At 34.6% G+C, this 18,591-nt stretch overlaps 2 protein-coding genes across 2 annotated transcripts; both read left to right on the top strand.

The window, feature by feature from the left end:
• Positions 1-1,066: 1,066 nt before the first annotated feature.
• On the top strand, positions 1,067-5,261 carry LOC138332211 (uncharacterized). The gene is made up of 2 exons (XM_069280211.1): positions 1,067-1,821; positions 3,102-5,261. Exons 1-2 carry the CDS (start codon positions 1,334-1,336, stop codon positions 3,412-3,414), a joined length of 801 nt encoding a protein of 266 aa, XP_069136312.1. The 5' UTR covers positions 1,067-1,333; the 3' UTR covers positions 3,415-5,261.
• Positions 5,262-7,559: 2,298 nt separating this feature from the next.
• On the top strand, positions 7,560-17,847 carry LOC138332210 (carbohydrate sulfotransferase 1-like). Its single transcript, XM_069280210.1, has 3 exons — positions 7,560-8,147; positions 14,836-15,045; positions 16,047-17,847. Exons 1-3 carry the CDS (start codon positions 8,020-8,022, stop codon positions 16,810-16,812), a joined length of 1,104 nt encoding a protein of 367 aa, XP_069136311.1. The 5' UTR covers positions 7,560-8,019; the 3' UTR covers positions 16,813-17,847.
• The last annotated feature ends 744 nt before the right edge of the window (positions 17,848-18,591 follow it).

Genomic DNA, 18,591 nt, shown 5'->3' with positions numbered 1-18,591 from the left:
AAGAGGAGAAAACACACGAAAGAAAGTAAACAAAATCTTCTAAAAGAACAAAAGTTTTTTGGGCATTAAAATGAAAGATAGTATGCCTTTATAATATTTTTTTTATAAAATGCAGGAAGCATTGATTTCCCTGTTGTACGTACTAATTACCTGGTTTTTCGAAAATCAGATATTCAAAATCGGAAGTGCATTTTGTTTTATTAATACATATTTCTGTTTATTGGTCCTTGCACGCACAAATGTACGCGTCTCCTTACTTACTTAAAGGATCTGTTTGTTTTAATTCATAACACGGACGAAAAACAGAAAATAACACAACATGGGTCTATTTTTTTTGTATATGATAGCAGTAATTTCTAATAATATTAAGACGGCTTAAATTAACTGATTATTTAATGTAATGACAAGAGATATCGACAACATAATGTATTGAAAAGTGGCCTACACATATTGTAATTGAAGGTACATGTACATTTGTATGTTCTAGTTGCTGACACTTTTAACAGGTTCTGGGAAGCTAGTTGTAATCTTTGAAACAACTGAAGAAGAAGCTAGAGAGTTCTTCGCCAGTGTAATAGATACAGAAACTGATTAATGGTCTAAATGTTATAATATATTATCTAGACCTATCGAGTGTCATTTTATCGATTAAGAAATATTCCCGGTAACACTTTTTCGCGCCATTTATTTTGAAGGTACATTTGTATGTTCTAGCTTTACTTTACTTTCGCGTCAAAGGGGTAGGCCTGCGTTAATATGGACATACGCTCTTCACTACTCCAAATACGTTTGATTTTCACAAGACAAATACTTCTAGACAAACTCCAGTCGTTAGGGCATCAAACTTTGGTTAAAACAGAGATTTAATTACTATTTAAATCTCCGGTTAAAATATTTTTTACACTTGTTACACTACAACTTTTAAGATGTTTTAATAACATCTATTAAACATGAAGTATAACGCATTACTGTCTTAAAATATTAAAATTGTTCTGGTTTGTACAGTAATGCTGGTTGCCGTTTGTCTGTCCAAAACGGCATTTAGTTATCGTGTCTTCAAGCGCCTTAATGACAGCGATCTTAAGCAGACAACCCAGCGACAAGGTGAAACCCAGTGCGAGAAGCTTACAGGTGAACTATACAAAGACGTGTTGTCACATGGACACAATTGTATAATGCTTGATAGCACAAATATTGAAAACCAAAAGAAAAAGGCGAAATGCGCAAGAAGTGATTTTTACTCGGTTTTCCGAACAACCTTGTTATGCACTGTTGCCGATGTGTTTCTGTAAAAAAAAAGTAAACGTCTTTTTGCTTAGGACACTAAACACCAATGTATAGGTATTTAACAAGAAATGTACACGGGCAGACGTGTCTGTGCGCCCAAAGAACAATACCTAGTATACACCAGCCGTTCATCTTTGGTAATGTGAACATAGGTATGCAACAGAAAAGAAATTACAGAGGTCATAAGAAAAGAACTAAAAAGGATAAAGACCTATATGAAATTTTAGAATTGTCAAAACAAGCATCAAATGTCCAGATAAAAGGGGCATATTTTAGACTATCGAAAAAATACCATCCTGACATAAACAAAAGTGAGGATGCTGCAGAAAAATTTGCAGAAATATCGGAGGCATATGGAGTTTTAGGAAAACCACATTCACGAAAACGTTATGATAGAGGGATGTTTGAAGAGGAAGACATCCGAAACACTGGACATCCAGATCGCTCACATGCATACCGAAAAGGATTTAGGAAGTATGATGGGCCTCCCGTGCGTGGTAGAACGTCAATCTTTGATTTTGATGAGTGGAATAAGTGAGTATGAAAAAGTATCCCAACTGTCATTGGGAAAAAATGTATGGTCTAGGTTGATATTCGAACAAATAATGCAAAATCTATGGTGGCTGATTTCGGATATATGGTACTTGCATTGGCAACCCTGAGCAAAGCTGCATAATCACTCTTTGCTTTATGCACTGTTGCTGTCACTCTTCACATGGTGGGACCATCAGTATGACAATGTGACATAGCAAAAATCAGCCATGATCGATACCATTAACTTTACTTCGCATCAAAATGTAATAAAAGACTCCATAAAAACACATTCCAACAAGTAGACTCAAGCAAATATCGAAACCTAAGACTACAAAATAATTAAATATGAGACATACAATTAAATAACATCACTGCAAAGTGCAAATGCCAACAGATAACTAGGTTTCTTTAAAAACATATTCTGTCTTTGCATATTACAGAGTTACCTGCTTGTGGGTAGGTATTAATTGTGATTTCAGTATTTTGTGGGCGAAATCCATCTTGTTTCCTTTGGAAAGTATGATGTTTCACTCACAAATACATGACATTACAATTTATACCATCCCTCAATGGCTGGTAACTCTGTAATATGTATAGTAAAAACCATGCAGACATAGCAGTAGTACAATGGTATACAAATCAAACTGGAATACTGCTTTTCCGCTTTAGGACCTTTTATATCACAAACTAAATTCAACATATCAAAAAATGCAACGCTAAGCGAGTGAACGGCAATTCATGAAAAACAAAAGATAAAAAGATTTACCGACAGCAATGGCCCACTCTGCAGCCATGCTGGCTACAAACTCTAATTATTCTAACTCCTCTACAAATTACAGTAAGACTCCAATATAACACACATACAGGTGCCTTGACAGAGACACTTCCAGGTAGTTACTAGTTAGTACAAGCATGTATAATGATCTAAAAAAAGTCTGCTCGTTTTTCTCACAAACAATAGCAATAGAATCATTTCCTTATAGCAACAGTACAATGTGCACCGCACTTAAGGACTCCATGGCACACATTCTTTACGTAGCCCTTTGACGTTCACATGTAAAAATCATCACACCTGCTTTTTTTCTATTCCTGTACTCACAAGAAAAAGTCAGAAAAAATCAGTCATTATTAAATCTATTAAATAATTTTGTTGTGAATTTTAAATTGATTGAGGAACTGACTTGAGGAATAAAAGTATGATTTTCGTTGTTGTATCACATGCATATACTGTCATTTATAGATGTGACTTTACATGACATTAGAAATGATTTATTTTCCAGAAATCACTACTCTGAACTGATAGCAAAAAAGGCAGGAGAAAGGAAAAAGTATGATGATTACAATGCAGATATTGGAAAGCAGAAAGTGAAACATAAACCTGTGAGTGGCAATAAAGAAACAGGTCTGTTAGTGGCGACAATGTTCGTTGTGGTTATTGCTGTGATATACATTTTAGATCCTAAGATTTCAAATTTTCGGACTCGAAGTGAAAATGACACATTTCATGAAAGAGAACTTGCCAAAATTAAAAAAGCAGCAATGTCTCAGGAAGCAACTAGCCAGGACCTAGAGACTAATTTAGCAACAGACTGATCCTACGGAAGAGTATTTGTATGACATTCACAATTATAGAGTGTAGCAGGTTACTATAACAGCCCGGCCACTGGGGGTAAAATCACTTTTAATGGCCTGATGAAATAAAATTATCACTTGATTGAAAGATAAACTTTGACTATATCAACTTAGAAGTGTGAGAATCATGTGATGTTCGATTAGTTTCATTAATATGCGAAGTTCCTTGTGTTTACAAAAAGTAATTATGGAAATACATTTAAATTCAGTAATTATAATTAAGGAGAAATTATATAATTACATGTGCATTACTTGTATTTTGTAATGGTGTTACATATTCTGGATAACCAAATTTCTGTTTTACAACTTTTAATATTAGTTCCTTCCATTTTATCTGATACATAGGTGTACATCAGTTTGAAAGAAATACAGTATTACCTGCTAATACCCCTGGGTCATTCTACCATGGGGGTCGAAATACCATACAACACCGTCTCTACACCACTTCCCTGTCAATTTCAACATACTGTATTTGACCCAATAAGCGCCCATGTCCCTATAAAGGCCCCTCCCCCTTTTTGAGGCCTCAATTTCAATTGTCCATGCATAAACAAAGACCAAAACTACACAAAACTGTCTAGATTTGCAATAATTTCGTCTTATTAACACCTTTTCATTTTTCAATTTTTCAAACACCCTGGGCGCTTATTGGGTCGAATACGGTAATTGTATTTTACTTGCTATTTGATACCAATTGTAACATGTATAATCTGAAACCTTTCTATACCAGCCACATATGCTGACCCCAGAGAAGGTTTAGACAAGGTACTCTGTAGCAACATAAACAGAGTATGGTACTAGAATTCTTTCATTTACTTTCTCTCTGATTTATAAAGCTATTGAAATGGATTGACATTTTCTGGAAATTCTTTGATGTAGATTGTATTTCGATTTGTTTTCAGCTGTTAGTATCTACAGAATATTTATGAATGTGCCAAATGTTTTTCCATTTTAATCTCTAGAGAATGAAGATTGAAGAGAGTGTTAGATTTTGTATATGGGGTAGAATATGATGTAAAACGAATGGATTTAGCCTAAGCTCCTAACTCAAATGTATACCAATATTATGTAAAACTGTTGCCTCTAGGTTGTGAGTTGAAATATCATGCAAGGCTTTAGCCAGGTATTGACCGCTGGTTGATGGTTTTTCTCCAGGCACTCAGGTTTCTGCCATATAAACCTGACAGCCCTAAATAACCTTGGTTGTTTATAGGACTTAAACTAATAAAACCAAACTAATAGATTTTGATTCTTTGATTAGGAAATTGACACAGATCACATGAAAAAGGAATATATTTCAAAATTAAAAGATAATAGTATAATATTGGTTTTAATGGACTTACTACATATCTTGGTAGTAAAATCACAGATTTGAAGTTTTTAACCTGCACACCCCTCACAACACATTTTAACCCTTCTGATTTTAAGAATGGAATAGTTCATTATAAAACTACAGAGGTGAATGAGTTAAAAATCTTGGAAGGTAAATTATAAACAATTAACCATGGAGACCATTTAATGACCAAACACTTCATTGTGCCTTTGATTTGAATTCAACTAACAATGATTAATACATGGCCACATAATGTGTTGAGTGAGAATCTGTTGGAAGACTTTGATGACAAATCCCTCTAAATATTTTATGAGGTATTAATAAAAGCAATGACATTGTTCTTGATTTTTACTCAGGAAAGTTGTTAAAATTATTTATCAGAAGAAGTTACATTTTAACTTCAAAGGGTTTTAAAATTTTTAAGTATTCCATTATAAGGCAAATAGTATAAAACTAATAAAGGAATGATCTTTTTCATCAGACTTTTGACTTTTATTAATTTCACACTGAAAGTCATTCAAATAGAGAGATTATGTTCATAAGGATTCTAACTAACTTATTTCTTACAGGAATTAGGCCAAAAAATAAAAAACATGTCTGTTTAGGGTTACATTGGCAAAAAAAATAGGGTCGGGAAAATCTTTTAGAACTTTTTTAGTGTCTTTCATTCGAAACCGGAGTCTGAGATCGAAATCCTGACTTTTTAAAAAAAAAAATCGTAGAAAAGTGAAAAAAAAAAATAAGGTCAGGGGTAGTAAAATTAGGGTTGGTCGGGTAGCCCTAAATAGACATATTTTTTTTGGCCTTATAATTCACAAAAATTTGTCTCTCCGTTTTAAATTACAGTAAAATTGACCCCCTACCAGATGAAAATCTAAACTTTGAGTGTCATAACAGTTACAATGTGTAACCATTTAAGACTCTTCCATCTAGAAAGAACATTTTATTCTACCATATCTTTAAGATTTTGGGTTTTGGTCATTTGACCTGAAGTCATCGTGTATTCATAAATTTTCATTCAAACAACTTCTCAATAACTGTAAGGAGTACTGATATTGGGCCGGTAGCATGCTGGAATGAAGGAATACAAAGTTTGTTCAAATGAATGACACTGACCTATATTCAAGGTTACATGATTCAAATAGGCTGAAATCTTTATATGACTACTTGTCAATAACTTAGATGGCTAGATACCTGATAATGGGTCTGTAGCATGCTGGAATGAAGGAATACAAAGTTTGTTCAAATGAAAGACTTTGACCCTTAGAGGGCTAGAGACCTGATATTGGGCCAGTAGCATGCTGGGATAAAGTATACAAAGTTTGTTCAAATGAATGACCTTGACCCTTAGAGGGCTAGATACCTGATATTGGGCCGGTAGCATGCTGGGATAAAGTACTACAAAGTTTGTCCAAATAAATGACCTTGACCCTCATTCAAGGTCACAGGGGTCAAATAAGCTAAAATCTTTGAATGAGTGCTGGTGAATAACTGGGGTCTAAAGACCTGATATTAGACCTGTAGCATGCTGGGATGAAGTGTTACCGACTTTGTTCAAGTGCACATCACAAACTTTCTATAAGAGAAAATTATTTGATCACGAGCTGTAGGTTCTCTTTGATACCACTATTCAATCGCCTGTCTATGGCTTTCATTACAGATTTCTCAATGCTTATTCCATTTTTTGGTCTATCTGAGAAGAAGTTGGCCAACAGCCTTGCATTTTGACAATTTGTGTGAATTTGGTTATCGTATTTTTTGAGAAAATTATGAAAGATTTTTGTCCTCAACCTGAAAACAACATGGCCAGGTGACCATCTTGAATATGAGAGATTGATGTTAGTTTCTGGCATTTCTCTGTATATTCTCCTTGTTCTATAGTTGTCACATAACGACGGATAGGCAACACCACTTGGTTTTTGCTATGCCCATTCTTGCCTTTGTCTGATATGGATAATTCAATGGTTGACGCCATGGGATTCCCTGTTCATTATAAACATATGGCATAACTTCTGGCTCTACGTTAATGAACACCAGTAATGTCCGTTAGTTTTGTTCGCCTTTCACCTGAACGATAAATGCTCCTCAAGGGGCCTCGCTCCACTCAAATATCTGTGCAGTGGCATGTTTCAGTTTTTTAATGCACAGAGGAATATTACGTGGAAATCTCTCACAAGATCATTTATTGGCCATACAAACAATATGTTTATATCGATATCCGATTACGTCAACGCCAAGAACTGTGACAAAAGGCGACGTATCTGGTACGGCATTGCGTCAAGGCCTCTCGGGGTATCGATAAGGGCATGGTTAGTTACAAAACTCTTTATTCGGAACTGGTTGTACTTCTACCAAGTTATGAACAGGGCATGCTTTTATAGAGTCTTTTTAAGACTGATCTTCCACAACTTTGATGTTTTCCATCGGCAGTGCTTCGCTTAAAAGTTTCTTCTGTTTGAGAAGAAGTTGAATCTGTTTAATCATACTATTTTAATGTTCATCACATACGATATATAAAGTGTGATTGATGACGAAACTGTCGGAAAGATGTCCATTGAGGTGTAATTTGAATGGCTCAATAATAATAGAGGAATGAACTTTAAATTCATCACATTATAAGATACTTCTACTGGTTATGTATAATTTACTAACAATTAATGCCACGTTAAAGTCCGAATGATAAAGACTAGTTGATTCTATTGGTTGTCAATTTTAAATTTTAACACTTCGTAAAGTTTCAATATATAAGATGTTTTATGTAAATTGACAAGTGATGCTTTAAAATATATTGTATTAATAATTATTCGTATGAAAGATATTACTTTGTCATTGAAACGTCCAGAGGCCGTACGTATGATTGACTGGGCAGTTTGGTGACGTAGATCGTGAGTTTGATGCCGGGTTAGGCGAGTCATTCAATTGTCTTCATTTCGTGTCTCTTGTTGATATTAATCTTCAGGTATTGAACGTCGATTTCTTTTATATCTCTATCGGATAATACTAACAATGCTTTCAATGCTGTTTTAGTATTTAATATATCGAGTACAATGAATGCAAATTAAGAATGCTGTTAATGGAAACAAATAAATAATATATAGATTACATCGATCAAAAGCTGATACCCTTCAATTCACACTGGGTATACAATGGTATAGTCGTTATCGACTACACACAAGACACACGACTAGCGGGAACTCAGAAACACCGGAACTGCTTCACGTCCATATATAACAATGAGGTTCTATAGTCTACAGACGATAAGATTGAAATATTTAATGTTCACTTCATTATTGACCATGGTCATCATCTTTGTTTTCCGGATCAGGACAGCTATGGAAGGGATACACATCAACCACCATATGTGAGTATATTTACGGTATCATATAAGAAAAATAAACGACACTTCTTCCGAGCGCTTTCGTCCATCCATCGTTCCCAATACTCCAAAGGCTCCATCTCTACACCCCTGGACTATCTCGTAGTAAAACTGGAGGCAACAGAACAGAACAGGTAATTTATTTCTTAGAGCCGTATAACGGTACACTGTGGTTGACTGTGTGGTTTTGAAGTAGGGTCGCTGTCTCTGTCGCATTCGCAGGAAATTTTTGCTGGCCCGTGATTGCTTCAGATTTTTTTCTCTGAACTTCCTCCAGTTTTACTATGAGATAGTCCTCCAGGGGTGATGAGATCGTAAGTGATCAGAACCCCTGGAGTATCGAGGATGTCCATCCATACGCTATTCACTGCATGCAATTCATTATGCTCCTACGACAATTTTATTATTGCTACATACTAGTTATGATAGACGAACAATGAATTAATAAACGAATATGTGAGAAGTGAAGTAATAGACACATTGCAGAAACTTGTCTTGCAAATTAATGATACTGCAAACGTTTCTGAACTAAAATAAGTCTAATATGTATTGATTTACAACGACATTTTTTTACCTTTGGTAATTAGAAAGCTAAATCGAAACACCATCGTTGATATTCTCCCGGGGATACTATCACCCTCGGGGTATCGAGGATGGTATTTACGTTGTTTTTTCTCCGGTCCAAAGCAGGTATGTATTAGACGTGAATGTTTTCCTATAACATGAATTCTTCGTTTTAAAGTGATCGTGAATACATCTTTTTTTTAAGAAACATGATGTAACTAGAGAAATACTGTAATAAAGTGCCATTCGTGTAAAGAGAAATGAACACGATTAGAATGGCCTTCATATATTTATGGTTTTTTTGTTTGTTTAAATATGAAATTCACCATTGTTACAGGAACTATCGATTATCCAGTATCATATTTATATTACCTAGATCATAGCTCTCTGAGCTCAGTTGTTCATCAGATGATAAGGCTAATAACAGTCTAACGATAATTTTCAAATCAGTATAAACTAAATTCTCGTGAGGCAAACTTAACAAAATTTATAAAATTTCTGAAGTATTTCATTCTTTACAAATTCGCTAACTTAAAAGAAGATGTAATCACGGGTTTTGCAGCAAATGAGAAATGTAAAGTTCACTAATGATGTGATTAAGCTGATCGCGTTTCTTACAACACGGCCCTGGTGTATCGGTCGTCTGGGTAAGTAAAGAAAGTGATTATCGGAAAAGTCCTGAGCCAAAGTACTAGTACATGCAGACGAATGGTACCACGATAACGTTAAGGGGAGATGACAGGAGACCGATTAGTGCACTGACAACGAAGCATGCTCATGTATCATTCATAAGTCCGACGAGTTTCCGGTTCATACAATCCAGTACATTCACGAAATGTGCTGAACTATAATGATATTCTCTCCGTGTATTTTGGAAAGCTCAATTTCGGTATTATCCTGGCGTTTAGTTTAAATTTTTATTCCTAACATTGTTGTCTTACAGGCCCCTCCGTCCGATAGTACAGCTGTATGGTTTCGGCATTATCATAATTAGTCGATTTCATTATTTACAGTTGAGCTATTAATTTTCACTAACGGTTGTACATGTTTACTAATGCTTATTCTCCGATATCAATTAATTGCTTAAACATACGGTTTATACCTTTGCTACATCCAAAAAATAATAACACCATTTATGACAGCATTGTATATAAGGAAAAGTGCTTTCTCTTTATTTGTCCAAACAAAGACCAATGCATACATAACTTGCCCCGATTTCTCGAAACAAAAAGTGCAGACTTTTGTCAACTCTTTTTATAACAGTATGTATTTACATATATGTATTTTTTACAATTTTAGTAATTTATTACTCAAGTCCTTTTTTTAGAAAAATCGAAATTTTGTTGGTATAAGACCATGTGCTTTCTTTATTTCTTTTGATATACATGTCATGAAATTTGCTTTTACTGATATGACCCTTGCAGTAAACAAATGACCTTTGCTGATGCTGTTGCGACCCTTGGTGTTGTTGGTATGACCCTTGCTGTATACAAATGACCTTTGCTGATGCTGTTGCGACTCTTGGTGTTGTTGGTATGACCCTTGCTGTATACAAATGACCTTTGCTGATGCTGTTGCGACTCTTGGTGTTGTTGGTATGACCCTTGCTGTATACAAATGACCTTTGCTGATGCTGTTGCGACCCTTGGTGTTGTTGGTATGACCCTTGCTGTATACAAATGACCTTTGCTGATGCTGTTGCGACTCTTGGTGTTGTTGGTATGACCCTTGCTGTATACAAATGACCTTTGCTGATGCCGGTGCGACCCTTGGTGTTGGTATGATCATTGTTCTAGATTATATGGTCGATGCTGTTGATATGACATTTGTTGTTGTTTATATGATCCGTCTTGATTTTAAATGACCCTTGGTGTAGTTTATATGGTCCTTGCTGTTGTTGATATGACCCTTGCTGTTGTTTATATGACCCTTGATGTTGTTGATATGACCCTTGATGATGTTTATATGACCCTTGATGTTGTTTATATGACCCTTGATGTTGTTTATATGAACTTGGTGTTGGTAATGTGACTCTTGGTGGTTTTTTATATGACCCTTAGTGTTGTTGATATGGCTCTTAGTGTTGTTGATATGACTCTTAGTGTTGTTTATATGAACTTAGTGGTGTTGATGTGACTTTTGGTGTTGTTTATATGATCTTTGATGTTGTTGATATGACCCTTGATGTTGTTTATATGACCCTTGATGATGTTTATATGACCCTTGATGTTGTTTATATGAACTTGGTGTTGGTAATGTGACTCTTGGTGTTTTTTAATATGACCCTTATTGTTGTTGATATGACTCTTAGTGTTGTTGATATGACTCTTAGTGTTGTTTATATGAACTTAGTGGTGTTGATGTGACTTTTAGTGTTGTTTATATGATCTTTGATGTTGTTGATATGACCCTTGATGTTGTTTATTTGCCCATTGGTGTTGTTTATATGAACTTGATGGTGTTGATGTGACCCTTGATGTTGTTTATATGACCCTTTGTGTTGTTTATATGAACTTGGTGGTGTTGATGTGACCCTTGGTGTTGTTTATATGAACTTGATGGTGTTGATGTGACCCTTGGTGTTGTTTATATGAACTTGATGGTGTTGATGTGACCTTTGGTGTTGTTTATATGAACTTGGTGGTGTTGATGTGACCCTTGATGTTGTTGACATGACCATTGGTGTTGTTTACATGAACTTGGTGTGTTGATGTGACCTTTGGTGTTGTTTATATGAACTTGGTGGTGTTGATGTGACCCTTGATGTTGTTTATATGAACTTGGTGGTGTTGATGTGACCCTTGATGCTGTTTATATGACCCTTGGTGTTGTTTATATGAACTTGGTGGTGTTGATGTGACCCTTGATGCTGTTTATATGACCATTGGTGTTGTTTATATGAACTTGGTGGTGTTGATGTGACCCTTGATGTTGTTGATGTGACCCTTGATGTTGTTTATATGAACTTGGTGTAGTTTATATGATCCTTGGTGTTGTTGATGTGACCCTTGGTGTTGTTTATATGAACTTGGTGTAGTTTATATGAACTTGGTGGTGTTGATGTGACCCTTGGTGTTGTTTATATGCCCCTTAGTGTTGTTATATAGCCCTTGTTGTAGTTTATATGAATTTGGTGTTGTTGATGTGACCCTTGGTGTTATTTACATGACCCTTGCTGTTGTGTATATGAACTTTGCTGTTGTTTATATGACCTTTGGTGTTGTTTATATGACCTTTTCTATTGTTGATATGGCTTTGGTGTTGTTTATATATCTGTTAATATTGTTGATGATTTGCTGGTGTTGTTGGTATGAACGTTGTATGTTCTACTGTTTCGGATGTGTTTGTATCTATAAACCACGTATTGTTTGAGATGCATGACTAGCCCATTGATCTTAGTTCAGTGATTTCGAATTCATTACAGACATTTTTATGTGGGAAGTTGTAGACATTGTTCCCGCAGTGTCGCGGTTAAGTGGGTATAATTATCAATAATTTATTTTCCATTCAGTCTTACGACCTAACCCTGGTAAAAAAATCGAAAGCGGTTTTGATTAATAATCAATTGTTCTCTCATGCATACTTTATTTAAGTATTGCTTTTATCACATAACTAGATCCTCAAGCCGTGTCATAGGGTCATGTCATACATTTCATAAGACACGTAATAACACTTTTGTGATGTCACAGGTAACAATGACGTTTTACTCAAGATATGACGTCGCACGATTGTCTTTGTGGAGGGAAACCTCAAATGGTTTCGCCGCTATCATATATAATCGAAATTGAAAGATTTGTCTAAATTTCCGTCAATACTAGTTATGTGATAAATAGAATTTTACGCTCGTGGACATATGGAATTTATTGAACTCGTTTAATTATTTGACATACACTCGTGTTATATCAAATTATTGAACTCGGTCAATAACGGACTATGTATGGTTTTGGGCCCTTATTGGACCCCAAATTCATCAAATTTTCTACTAAGTGTTACGAAAGTAAGCTGTTATATCTGAAAAATATTTTAGTATTTAAGACGGAATTTTTCTATTATTACCGCACTAGTCGCCATGGTTACCATTCAAAATATGCATAGATTAAGCAAATGAGAATAATTGGTGATTTTCGCCTATTTTTTGGTAGTTTTCTCTAAGCAACAACATGGCACAATTTTGAACAAAAATTAATATTTATTATTTACTGAGAATATGAAGGTACTGAAGATACATCTTCGGGAGAAGTATAAAGTTTATTCAAGGATGCGCTCTACGATTCCTGGATGAAAAACTAAAAAATAGGCGAAAAATGGTTCACATTAGCTTAATTTATGTTTATTTCAGATTATTACAATAGTAACTGCAACTGCAATGATACATACCTTTCATACTAATTGTATGAGGGATGTACATTTGAGGGCCAAAAAAGGTCCAAACCATACATACATAATTTCATATTACATAGCAACTCGTGTTAGGTCAATATCATATGACGTGATTTTCGTGACGTCATAATTACCGGAAGATGGGACTAATCGACGGTAATTATACTTTACCCACGTCATTTTGGGATCTCGAAACCTCTGTAATGTCTTTGGTGATACAGTATTCATGTGGAAACAGAAACAAACTCCAAACTAACATAATTCCATATAATCGAGGATGCAGGGGTAGGTGGTGGTGGGGTGGTGTTTTGTTTTTATTGTATTCGCATATGTCAATTTGATTTTCAGTTTAATTAACGGTTTTATTGCTTAATTTATGGCAATCGCACATGTCAATTTGATTTTCAGTTTAATTTACGGTTTTATTGCTTTTATTAAGTTAAATCAATTAATAACAGTTGTCTTAGATCAAATAGTTATTTTTTCAATTATGTTTTTAGGTCACCTTAGACGAAGCTTCAATTGACCTATTCTAATCGTCTTTTGTCCGGCGTCGTGTGTCGTATGGCGATAAACAACTTACATTTTTGACTTCTTTTTCAAAACTGCTGAGCCAGTTATTGAAATTTTGCAGAAACCTTCCATGGTCAAAAGTTAACCACAATTGTGAATTATATGGTCCCAGACCTAAGGGGCCTGAAGGATGGGGCTAATAGGCTTAAACTTCAAAAATCTTCTTCTGAAATTCCAGAAATAATAGAATCAATCACTCTTCACGTCTTAAGGTTCTTCACAAAAATTGCGAATGATATGACACTGAGTCTCACATTTCCGTCTTTGGAGGGGGTCAAGTTTATTATAGATTAAATATCAAAAACACATTTATGAGCAATATTTGTTCAATTTTCAAAGGGAATGAGTCAAACTTCAAAAATCTTCTTTTGAACACAGATTTGATTTGACCAAATACTCTACATAGATTACAAAGTCAAATTTATAAAATCACTGACTGATTTCAAGTGCCTGTTAGGCCTATATAAATGTATATCAGTCAACTTTATGAACTGCCAGCCTCTATCGAAAATAACACAATCCAATTCGTCGTTGTGTTTAGAAAGACTGAAGAATTTCCTCAGATGTTAATTTGATTTCATCACATAACTGACCCGTCCAGCCATGTCATACGACCATGTCATAAATATCGTAAGACACATGTGTAAGAACACTAACATGACGTCACGTATAGATTTGACGTCATATTATATATGTATGACGTCGCATGATTGTTTCAGTAGGCGGAAACATCACATCCGAGCCGGATTTCTACTGTTTGATATAGAGACGAAATTTAAAGTTTTGCTTATAATTCTATTAATAAAAGTTATGTGATAAATAGAATCTTACACTCGTGACCATGTGATATGAAATTCATCACACTCGTTGAATAATTTGATATACCACTCGCTTAAAGGCTCATAAATTTCATATCACTCATGTAAGATCCTCTATTTATTTACTTTACTTTACTTGTCCATGTTAGAACCTTCCACTCCAACAAAACGGGCTAAGTACTTTACCTTACGGTTGATTAATATTCTATTGGAATTGTGCTTTAATTTGCATTTAAGCTTCAGACATATTGACCTCAAATTCATCCTAATAAATTCTACTGATACCGATGTGTATATCTATCAATATTTTTATCTTTTTATTTGTTCATTTATTTTAGGAAAACCAACCACTTTCAGCTTCTGTCTTCCAACCAGTCTATAAGTGACGTACTTGTGATTGGCTACGTCATGGGAGGTGCTGTGTATCCGGCGGAAGTACTCGGCATGCGTCCCGGACATTTTTACATACAGGAACCGCTCCACGGCATATCTAAATACGGCTATTATAAGGCGGGATTAATTTGTAATATGATGGACATTCAATGCAAGTAAGTTATCAATGTCAGACCATTCTTTTAAAGATGCTCCACCGCCGACAGAGCATACATGATGCCCATAATTTGAATAATAACTGATGTATAATCGTGTTTATATGTGTCTTATTAACACAAAAATACATATAAGATAAATCGTTTTACTTTTGGTGCATGCACAATAAGTACTTAATTTCAAATAGGACATAGTGCGACGGAATTTTTTCGGGATGCAATTAATTATTTTTTATATTTCTATCTTGAAATAAAATTAGAAACTTTTCAAAGGTGATAATGGTGTAAAATAAGTTACTTTTGTAACTGAAAAAAAATACTAAATTGTCTACTGTTTTTTGACAGTGAAAAATAAACATTTGGCAGCGGCGGACCATATTTAACAGAACAATATGAAGAAAATTATATTTACAATATCGAAATAAAATTATTGATCGCTCATTTTACTTTTTATCAAACATCACAAGAACTGAGTGTTTTCTTAAAACAATATCTTTGTAACTCTTTGTGTGTGTAGTATAACTGCTAAAATTGTTGGGCATAACGGGGAATCTCAATTATTGTGAAAAACATTGTCTCTTTTCCCCTATTTTTAGAGGTAGAGGTAATTTGTTTTTCTATCTATTTGTGGTTTTTTTATCTGATCTATCAATGGTTTCTAATGTGTTTTAATGTATGAGATCTAATGACAAATCGACTTACATCAGTAATTCACAAGCTCCAGTAGCCAAGGCGATGTTTCACGTAGTGTTATAATGTAGTTTTACAACCTTCCCTATGACATCATCTTACTATGTTCAGATGTTAGAAATATCTATAATGTATCCCGTATAATGCTTGGCAATACTAAACCAAACTTGTAATTCAACAACGTGTCTAAAACAACTCCAAGTCCTTCAAATATTTATTAGACTAATACGATTGATTTGTCTCTACTCCTGACTCTATCTTATAAATGTTTTGTCATACATTAATAAGATGTATAATGCTTTGCTTTTCAGTGCCACAAATGTTGCCGATAAGGAGGCCCTAGCGGTGCTAAAAGCTATTTATGAATGCGACAGTACACGATACGGCGGGTACTTACGGGCATGGCAGCTACGGAAACTTGTCGGAGACCAGTCAACATGGCAGGGCAACTTAGAGGAGCATTGTGGCAGCATTCCAAACATGGACTGTCGTGGGAAACTTTTAAGTCAATGTTCTCACTCCATATCCAAGGTGATTAACACCCCCCGGATAAGTCTACAATTGGCCACGCGTCTGATGAAACAACTCCCCAAACTGAAAATTATCCATATTTTGCGGGATCCAAGGGCGATTATGTATTCTTATCTTCGTGGAAAGTGGCCTTTTAAGAGCGGAGAAAAGAACACAGCTCTATCTCTTTGCCAGAGACTGAAAGAGGATATGACAGATTCTTCCGTTCTTAAGAAATATCATCCTGGGAGAATATTAACTGTTTTTCACGAACATCTTGCAACATCACCTGAGGAAGTGATTAAGAAAATATTCGATTTTGTTGGGTATACAGGAGCCGATGATGTTAAAATGAAGGATAAGTTTGGGAAGGTCTTTCACGAGAATTCAACTTTGACCGCAGGGCTTTGGAGAAAGAACATACCCTGGTCTCTTGTTTCCGTCACAAACAAAGCATGTTCGAACCGTTATAGTGCACTTGGATACCCAGGGCTTCGCAGCAAGGAGGAACTATCAGACAATACTGTTCCATTAATGTTGCCGACTCGTGCTGAAAAAACCTCTTAAACAGATCATAACACTTTCAGTTGAATGAAGAAACATTTATTCTATGTTATACTACAAACTTTATATAAAAATACTTTCTTCAGAGTTGAAGAAATTATCATACATTAAGGTTCTAGGTGGTGACTGCAAACAGACTGTATATAAATGTAAATACGCTCACGCTTTATCTCACATACACTTTTGTTTTCCCCTTTCGTTTCACTTTCAATTTATTTGTTGATCAGAACTTTTTGGTTTGAGACTGATATACGTAATTGTATTCAAGTGTTGTTGTCGATTTTTTAATTAATGTTTCTTGTGGTTTCCGATGCTTTTATCTGCGGAGATAATCTTTCACGAAATTAAATTTGTCATGAAATTCGGAAAACTAAATGGCACACAAAAGAAATATTGTTTCTAGTCTTACTATTTATTTGTTGTAAGGCATTTACAAGTGCAAGTGTTAGTTAACAGTGCCATCAAATCAGGGGAGACTATCTATACCAACCAGTTGTATCCTGCTTAATGGACAAGAAAGTCAAAGAAAAAAAAGACAAATGTTATATTTAAGGTATCATTTATTGAGTTTTGGTCCACATATTTTAGGTATATAGAGTGGTTTATGACCTCATACGTCAATATGAGTTGGACTCGCCTGAAGTACACATCTTAGTAATGGAGACAGTATTTGGTGTTTCAGTAACACATCATTCTATGCCTTACAGTTACCCGGAGTGCCTATTTTACAAATATAAAACACTACTATGTATTTAAAAGCACCTAAAATAAATAACTTTTTTCATATTCAAATTAATAGACTCTTATATATTAACAAATAAATAGATAAATTGTTAAATTAACAAATAAATAACTACATGGGTGTTCAAAATGTATTTATGTCTGCAAAATAAATAAATAAATAAATAAGTAAATAAAATTGAAAAAATGAGAGGGGCTCGATATGAAAAATCAACCCATGGTCTTAATAATATTTGAAAGATGGTTGGTGTATGTACATATAATAGACGTGCTTGCCTAATTTTGAAGGATAATACTGCGAAATCAATAGAATTATCAAAAAGGAAAATCGAAAAGTTCAATCTATTTACAGGTAGGAAAACAATTGCAGTAGTTGCCTCCCCTGGACAAGAAATATCGCACGCATATAAGGAAACTATATATGACAATAAGAATATATATTTTAACATATCGTTTTAATAAATGAGTTTAGGAAAGAATTTCATTAAGATAGCATTGGTAGGTAGCATACTTCATATTATGTCTACAGTTAACTTCTGGCGATATATTGTTTCTCTTTGCCCGTGGACATAACTCCAATGGCAGAAATGGAAAGGTCCATAATAAATGCGGCATATTACATATATATCTCCCAAAAATGTAAGACGAATTATTATCTTGTTTCCTTATACGTCACTGTGGAATACAGATTAAGATTGAAGTCAAAAGTTTTAACAGCTTGGCTGATAATATTAAACAAAAACTTGAATTATATAAGCGAATGCACCAATACGACTGAACGTCTATAACCAAAAACTGCAATAAAACTTAATTAAGATGTTTCTGTTATTGGAAAACAAAGATAGTCGATAGTTAAATAAGATCATTAACATTGGGCAGTAGTGTTATTGAGCAGTACTGTTAGGAGTGTTCCTATCAAAAATGTTCAGAGTAAAATGAAACCTGAAATGACCTACATACTTCAAACGTGGTAAAGGAAACATAATGATACATATCGCTTGTTAGTTATTATAGATATTAATATGGCGCACCATTATTCAG

The sequence above is a fragment of the Argopecten irradians genome, chromosome 9, assembly GCF_041381155.1.
Source record: "Argopecten irradians isolate NY chromosome 9, Ai_NY, whole genome shotgun sequence".
In the NCBI taxonomy this organism is placed as follows: Eukaryota; Metazoa; Mollusca; class Bivalvia; order Pectinida; family Pectinidae; genus Argopecten; species Argopecten irradians.
This window is presented reverse-complemented; position numbering and strand designations above follow the sequence as displayed.